The sequence below is a fragment of the Temnothorax americanus genome, unplaced genomic scaffold, assembly GCF_048541705.1.
Source record: "Temnothorax americanus isolate GAGA-0224 unplaced genomic scaffold, ASM4854170v1 Scaffold429, whole genome shotgun sequence".
Lineage (NCBI taxonomy): Eukaryota > Metazoa > Arthropoda > Insecta > Hymenoptera > Formicidae > Temnothorax > Temnothorax americanus.
The window spans coordinates 466-8,868 of NW_027509580.1; the positions used below are offsets into that span (position 1 = coordinate 466).

General features: G+C 35.3%; 1 protein-coding gene across 2 annotated transcripts; it reads left to right on the forward strand.

The window, feature by feature from the left end:
• The first annotated feature begins 4,588 nt into the window (after positions 1 to 4,588).
• On the forward strand, positions 4,589 to 6,594 carry LOC143903027 (uncharacterized). 2 transcript variants are annotated; one of them, XM_077416356.1, is made up of 4 exons: positions 4,589 to 4,731; positions 4,926 to 5,109; positions 5,302 to 5,498; positions 5,683 to 6,594. In XM_077416356.1, the coding sequence occupies exons 1-3, from the start codon at positions 4,618 to 4,620 to the stop codon at positions 5,490 to 5,492; spliced, it is 489 nt and encodes a 162-aa protein (XP_077272482.1). In that variant the 5' UTR covers positions 4,589 to 4,617; the 3' UTR covers positions 5,493 to 5,498; positions 5,683 to 6,594. The 2 variants fall into 2 exon arrangements, with proteins under 2 accessions (XP_077272482.1, XP_077272481.1); XM_077416355.1 differs by having other exon boundaries at positions 5,302 to 5,488.
• The last annotated feature ends 1,809 nt before the right edge of the window (positions 6,595 to 8,403 follow it).

The following is an 8,403-nucleotide window of genomic DNA, read 5'->3' on the forward strand; positions in this document are numbered from 1 at the left end:
CAAAAAAATTAAATATAAAGTACTAAAAAAAATTACCATGTAACGAGTATACCGAGTTGAGACGCCAGTTGAAATCTCGGAGTTCCGATTTATGTAAAATATTTTTCGAGTAGTTCTGAGCATATTGAAGCATTTCTTAAAAAGTTCCGAGCGTTAGAATATTTGTGTTATATTTTAAAAAAATTAATATTAACCGAAAAGTAATCATGACGGAAAACGATGAAACGCTAAGCGAAATCTCGGAGTTCCGGTTTATATAAAATATTTCTCGAGTAGTTCTGAACATATAGAAGCATTTTTCAAAGAGTTCCGGGCGTTGGCAATGTTGTAAAATTTTTAAATAAATTAATAACGCTCGAAAGTCAGGAATTTATCGAAAATAGGTGAGACGCTGGCCGTATTTCGACAGTTCTGCGAGTTTTATTATAATTTTTGTACAGTTCTGAACGTGTTCTAACGTTTTCTAAAGAGTTCTGGCGATAAACATTATTTAATCATTTTTTAAATAATTTTTATCGCCCGAGAAAGACGCATTTACGGGTATATGGGTGAGACGCTGTAGGAAATCTCGGAGTTCTGGCTTATATAAAATATTTTTCGAATAGTTCTGAACATATAAAAGCAATTTCTAAAGAGTTCCGGGCGTTGGCAAAATGTTGTAAAATTTTTAAATAAATTAATAACGCTCGAAAGTCAGGAATTTATCGAAAATAGGTGAGACGCTGGCCGTATTTCGACAGTTCTGCGAGTTTTATTATAATTTTCGTACAGTTCTGAACGTGTTCTAACGTTTTCTAAAGAGTTCTGGCGATAAACATTATTTAATCATTTTTTAAATAATTTTTATCGCTCGAGAAAGACACATTTACGGGTATATGAGTGAGACGCTGTAGAAAATATCGGAGTTCTGGTTTATATAAAATATTTTTTGTATGTCGAAATACGGCCAGCGTCTCACCTATTTTCGATAAATTCCTGACTTTCGAGCGTTATTAATTTATTTAAATATTTTACAACATTTTTTGCCAACGCCCGGAACTCTTTAGAAATTGCTTTTATATGTTCAGAACTACACGAAAAATATTTTATATAAGCCAGAACTCCGAGATTTCCTACAGCGTCTCACCCATGTACACGTAAATGCGTCTTTCTCGAGCGATGAAAATTATTTAAAAAATGATTAAATAATGTTTATCGCCAGAACTCTTTAGAAAACGTTAGAACACGTTCAGAACTGTACGAAAATTATAATAAAACTCGCAGAACTGTCGAAATACGGCCAGCGTCTCACCTACTTTCGATGAATTCCTGACTTTCGAGCGTTATTAATTTATTTAAAAATTTTACAACATTGCCAACGCCCGGAACTCTTTAGAAATTGCTTTTATATGTTCAGAACTACACGAAAAATATTTTATATAAGCCAGAACTCCGAGATTTCCTACAGCGTCTCACCCATATACCCGTAAATGCGTCTTTCTCGGGCGATAAAAATTATTTAAAAAATGATTAAATAATGTTTATCGCCAGAACTCTTTAGAAAACGTTTGAACACGTTCAGAACTGTACGAAAATTATAATAAAATTCGCAGAACTGTCGAAATACGGCCAGCGTCTCACCTATTTTCGATGAATTCCTGACTTTCGAGCGTTATTAATTTATTTAAAAATTTTACAACATTGCCGACGCCCGGAACTCTTTAGAAATTGCTTTTATATGTTCAGAACTATTCAAAAAATATTTTATATAAGCCAGAACTCCGAGATTTCCTACAGCGTCTCACCCATGTACACGTAAATGCGTCTTTCTCGAGCGATGAAAATTATTTAAAAAATGATTAAATAATGTTTATCGCCAGAACTATTTAGAAAACGTTAGAACACGTTCAGAACTGTACGAAAATTATAATAAAACTCGCAGAACTGTCGAAATACGGCCAGCGTCTCACCTATTTTCGATGAATTCCTGACTTTCGAGCGTTATTAATTTATTTAAAAATTTTACAACATTGCCGACGCCCGGAACTCTTTAGAAATTGCTTTTATATGTTCAGAACTATTCAAAAAATATTTTATATAAGCCAGAACTCCGAGATTTCCTACAGCGTCTCACCCATGTACACGTAAATGCGTCTTTCTCGAGCGATAAAAATTATTTAAAAAATGATTAAATAATGTTTATCGCCAGAACTCTTTAGAAAACGTTAGAACACGTTCAGAATTGTACGAAAATTATAATAAAACTCGCAGAACTGTCGAAATACGGCCAGCGTCTCACCTATTTTCGATAAATTCCTGACTTTCGAGTGTTATTAATTTATTTAAAAATTTTACAACATTGCCAACGCCCGGAACTCTTTGGAAAATGCTTCTATATGTTCAGAACTACTCGAAAAATATTTTATATAAACCGGAACTCCGAGATTTCGCTTAGCGTTTCATCGTTTTCCGTCATGATTACTTTTCGGTTAATATTAATTTTTTAAAATATAACACAAATATTCTAACGCTCGGAACTTTTTAAGAAATGCTTCAATATGCTCAGAACTACTCGAAAAATATTTTACATAAATCGGAACTCCGAGATTTCAACTGGCGTCTCAACTCGGTATACTCGTTACATGGTAATTTTTTTTAGTACTTTATAATTAATTTTTTTGCTTTTATATGGCAGAACTCTTTATAGAACTGTTATAGAACTATAGATCTCGCAAAATCTGATGAGATACAGTAGTGGAACTTGTGTAGGACAAAGTGAGACGCTGCGTGAACCTAGCGTCTCAGTTTGTACTGACGCGTTTTTTGGCTTTAAAAGCCAGAACTATTTGTTTAAACTAGCAGGAACTCTAGAACTATTGAAAAGGAAGTCAGAACTCTCAATAATTTGTGAGTTTCCGCAAAATGAGACGCTAGCTTCACACACACCGAAGCGCGAGATAACTTTACATTGCAAAGTACTTAACGCACAATTTATCCTGTTTATTGGCAAGAAGTTGAAGCATCGCAATTCTTCACGCGACATGCAAAGCGCCCCCCGCGGATTTATTTGCTCGAGCAAATAAATCATGCACTGCACTTCTTCTCTCCACTGTGTATAATGGCAAGTTTATTGAGACGTTATAATTGACAGCTAGATCATTAACATAATGATTTTAATATCTATTTAGTTTCGCATTAAACTCGTCTATCTTTTATAAGATAAGATAAATACGTTTATTGACTCTCCTCAGGGTTGCAAGGCGTTTTGTAGGGACATTCTCAACCCTTTATTCAATTCTCATCCAATAATTACCCTTCTCCTCTCACTTAACCCTTTGGACCAACTTAACGTCTCTTTCCAAAAGACGGAGCCCAGTTTGTTCCGCACAAGAGCCTATCTTGCACGGAGGGCGCAGCTTTCGCGGAAAAACATTCCATGTTTACATGGCTCTCGTGGACTCGAAACTGGTTCTATCAAGAGACACGGTAGTGTCTCGCGCCAAGTACACGCGGAGCGAGACCGACCGTGACTCTTTTACGCGACGCGACGGGTTGCGAGTACCCGAGATGTTGAGATCTCGATAACAAGTGAACGGATCAAGTTCTAAGTAGGCTTGATCGATAGCTTGGGGTCCAATTAGGGGGGGGTTTCTCTCATAATATTCCGCTACGTGCCCTACGAGCGGAGATATTGCGACGCAAAGTCCAAATGCGAAAATTTATTTTTAAGATACGTCGTCTCCGTCAACCGCTTTTCTTTATAACATACATGTAACAAACAGAGAACGTCACTTTCACTTTTTCGACACTGGCGGCTAGCGGCGTTAGTGTCGCAGTGCAGTGCAGTGCAGACAGTGCGTTCGTTTAGAGCGCTATCCTGTCAGTCAGTTCATCATCTGATCAGTTAACCTATCTCGATCGATCGAGAGACACGGTAGTATGCGCGGAGCGAGACCGATCGTGTGACTCTTTATTACACGTCGCGAGGTAAAGTGCGACAACGCGCGCATACGCGCGTACGCGAAACGGCAGTAACACCGTAATCGTGCCGGCGATATACTGAATTGAATTGCTTCGTGCTTATCTAAAGATTTCGTATCCCTACATTGGGTGCGTTCAGCCGATACTTCGCTAGCCTAGCAATCGTGAGTAGTCGCTCGTTTTCCCACATTTCCTCTCCTTTACCCCAATGGATTAAAAGGAGAGGAAACGAGCGACTGCTCACGATTGCTAGGCTAGCGGAGTATCGGCTGAACGCACCCATCTACTATCGCTGCCGGAAAAGAAGGTTCTCTACGCTTGGCAGAAAGTGACGACTGACACGTTCGATCCCGACTTCGTTGATCGCAGAAGAGCTCAACTCGAGGTACGTTTCCGATTTGCAATTAAAAAATTTTGTGCGATGAATGATATATAGGCTACGGTCAACGTGATACAAATGCTTTGGAGCGTTCTTCTTCTCCTTCTTTCTTCATTGAAAGAAAAGAGAAGAGGAATGCTTCGAAGCATTTGTAGTGCCACGTTGACCGTAGCCATAATATCATATTAATACATTATTTTATTTTTTAGGTCAAGGATTGCCATTTAAAGCTGGTACGTTTGATGGGCTGTCAGTATTTCTGCGCTTGTGGTTGTGCTATGCAAGCAAAACTTTGCACAATCCTACAAGACGTTTATATCGTTTCTTATCAACGTTGTATGCATGTCTGTCAAGAAGCGCAAGAGCAGTGTTACAATTCTATCCAGAGAACGGTGAGAACAGGTTGTTGATATTATATATATCTTGATATATAGGCTACGGTCAACGTGATACAAATGCTCTGGAGCGTTCTTCTTCTCCTTCTTTCTTCATTGAAAGAAAAGAGAAGAGGAATGCTTCGAAGCATTTGTAGTGTCACGTTGACCGTAGCCATAATATCATATTAATACATTATTTTATTTTTTAGGTCAAGGATTGCCATTTAAAGCTGGTACGTTTGATGGGGCTGTCAGTATTTCTGCGCTTGTGGTTGTGCTATGCAAGCAAAACTTTGCACAATCCTACAAAACGTTTATATCGTTTCTTATTAACGTTGTATGCATGTCTGTCAAGAAGCGCAAGAGCAGTGTTACAATTCTATCCAGAGAACGGTGAACAGGTTGTTGATATTATATATATCTTGATATATAGGCTACGGTCAACGTGATACAAATGCTCTGGAGCGTTCTTCTTCTCCTTCTTTCTTCATTGAAAGAAAAGAGAAGAGGAATGCTTCGAAGCATTTGTAGTGTCACGTTGACCGTAGCCATAATATCATATTAATACATTATTTTATTTTTTAGGTCAAGGATTGCCATTTAAAGCTGGTACGTTTGATGGGGCTGTCAGTATTTCTGCGCTTGTGGTTGTGCTATGCAAGCAAAACTTTGCACAATCCTACAACAAGACGTTTATATCGTTTCTTATCAACGTTGTATGCATGTCTGTCAAGAAGCGCAAGAGCAGTGTTACAATTCTATCCAGAGAACGGTGAGAACAGGTTGTTGATATTATATATATCTTGATATATAGGCTACGGTCAACGTGATACAAATGCTCCGGAGCGTTCTTCTTCTCCTTCTTTCTTCATTGAAAGAAAAGAGAAGAGGAATGCTTCGAAGCATTTGTAGTGTCACGTTGACCATAGCCATAATATCATATTAATACATTATTTTATTTTTTAGGTCAAGGATTGCCATTTAAAGCTGGTACGTTTGATGGAGCTGTCAGTATTTCTGCGCTTGTGGTTGTGCTATGCAAGCAAAACTTTGCACAATCCTACAAGACGTTTATATCGTTTCTTATCAACGTTGTATGCATGTCTGTCAAGAAGCGCAAGAGCAGTGTTACAATTCTATCCAGAGAACAGTGAGAACAGGTTGTTGATATTATATATATCTTGATATATAGGCTACGGTCAACGTGATACAAATGCTCTGGAGCGTTCTTCTTCTCCTTCTTTCTTCATTGAAAGAAAAGAGAAGAGGAATGCTTCGAAGCATTTGTAGTGTCACGTTGATCGTAGCCATAATATCATATTGATACATTATTTTATTTTTAGACGTAGCTGTTGATCCGTACAAAATTACCTTTTAAAAAAAAAGGTAAAAAAGAGCGCCAAGTACACGCATAATAGTGTATATGTATTATGTTGTTACCCTGTTATGTTGTTACCTCGAAAAAAACAAAGTGGTAGTATTATACCTCCAAATAGCTTTATCCTGTACATACTGTTTATACAATGCGTAATATACTACAAAAAGGCGTGATATCCGCACAAAATTACCTTTTTTAAAAAAAGGTAAAAAAAAAGGCGCCAAGTACACGTATAGTAGTGTATATGTTGTTACCTAAAAAAAAAAGAAAGTGGTAGTATTATACCTCGAAAAAACCTAAGTAACAAGTTTTAGATCTTTATATCTCGAAAAATCTCGAAAAAATCTAAGCAGTAGTATCTTTATTTCCGAAAAATTATAACCCAAGTGATACACGTCACAAAATTATGTCACCTTATCAAAAAGAAGAGTCGCGCTTCAAGTGATCTATTACAATTACAAAAAAGAAATGATATCTCTTTAAATTAGAGCGCCAATTACAGAAAGAACATGTATATTGCCTCAAAAATAATTGTTGCACTACTTTGAAAAATCTTTACATTGTGTCAATTAGAAAAGAATGTATAATAACAATTTTATAAGATTAAAAAATTTTATTTAAATTTAACAAGGGAATACAAGATATTTAAATACAAAGTTATTTACATGTGTATTTTTTAATGGCCACAAAGAATTACAGAGGTAACAGTACAAAATAAAAATATTTTATTAAAATACATAAATTTTTCTTGTAAAAAAACTTGGCGCTGCTAGACCTTTTAAATAAATAAGGACAACAATAAATAAAAATAATTCAGAGAAGAATGCAATGGGAGTAATATTAAATAATTATCAGCGTGGATGTGGGAGTGAGTGATATGGGTGTGCGTGACTACGCGGACGGCGGATAATGCGGCTTATAATTAAGTATAGAATAAGTTTATTTATTTATTTAAAATTTCGAGGTCTAGCAGCGCCAAGTTTTTTTACAAGAAAAATTTATGTATTTTAATAAAATATTTTTATTTTGTACTGTTACCTCTGTAATTCTTTGTGGCCATTAAAAAATACACATGTAAATAACTTTGTATTTAAATATCTTGTATTCCCTTGTTAAATTTAAATAAAATTTTTTAATTTTATAAAATTGTTATTATACATTCTTTTCTAATTGACACAATGTAAAGATTTTTCAAAGTAGTGCAACAATTATTTTTTGAGGCAATATACATGTTCTTTCTGTAATTGGCGCTCTAATTTAAAGAGATATCATTTCTTTTTTGTAATTGTAATAGATCACTTGAAGCGCGTCTCTTCTTTTTGATAAGGTGACATAATTTTGTGACGTGTATCACTTGGGTTATAATTTTTCGGAAATAAAGATACTACTGCTTAGATTTTTTCGAGATTTTTTGAGATATAAAGATCTAAAACTTGTTACTTAGGTTTTTTCGAGGTATAATACTACCACTTTTTTTTTTTTTTTAGGTAACAACATATACACTACTATACGTGTATATACAGATTACGAGTCTGGCGCTCTACCACTAGACCACACTGCCGTCTTCGTCTATCTTTTATATTACCTATATAAATTTTTTTATAATTAGTTTAAATACTTACACAATTTACCTTTAGGTTCTTAATTTTTTTACAAAAGATAGAAAAGAAAAACTGAATTAACTATAACACGATCAACTTTAATATAGGGAAAAAAGAAATTATTCTAGATAATATAATAATAAAATAATTAGAAGCGACAAGAACCGTGATCAATGAATATAAATTAGATAACAGATCCCAGAGATGTTTTATAGTATTTTATTTGTTTTTCGTCCAAAATTAATTCTAGTAAGAGTATAATCGGACGTCCTGATACTTGCACATTGCAATGACATGCAATATTCTATCAATTCATTATCTTTTTGATAATTATATCTATCAGTCTCTCGGCAATACAAGCTCTCTGCAAGCAAACGTTCTCTGTTCTCGGAAAATCACAAGAAGGGAGTAGGTACGTTCTCTTTCCGTAATGATACGTCGCATTGACTTGTACTTGCCCGCTTATTTTGCCGTAACCATTTTCCGCGAAACGAATAAAAAGGATACTCAAAGTAGCATACTCAAAGTGGCAGGTGCCAGGTAATCACTAGATTACTGGATTATTATAAAATCGTCTAATTGTAAGTGCTAGTTATTTTACGGAACAACTCAGATTTGAATTAAAAATACAGTTACAGCATTTTTCTCGTCAGTTTTTTCCTTCGACTCTTTTCGTTATTCGAAACTGCTAAATCTAAAAACCGATTT

Coding starts and splice junctions, on each gene's coding strand:
- LOC143903027 (XM_077416355.1), top strand. CDS start 4,618: ATGCAAGCAAAACTTTGCACAATCCTACAAGACGTTTATATCGTTTCT. Junction 4,732..4,925: donor ACAATTCTATCCAGAGAACG/GTGAGAACAGGT, acceptor TTTATTTTTTAG/GTCAAGGATTGCCATTTAAA. Junction 5,110..5,301: donor ACAATTCTATCCAGAGAACG/GTGAACAGGTTG, acceptor TTTATTTTTTAG/GTCAAGGATTGCCATTTAAA.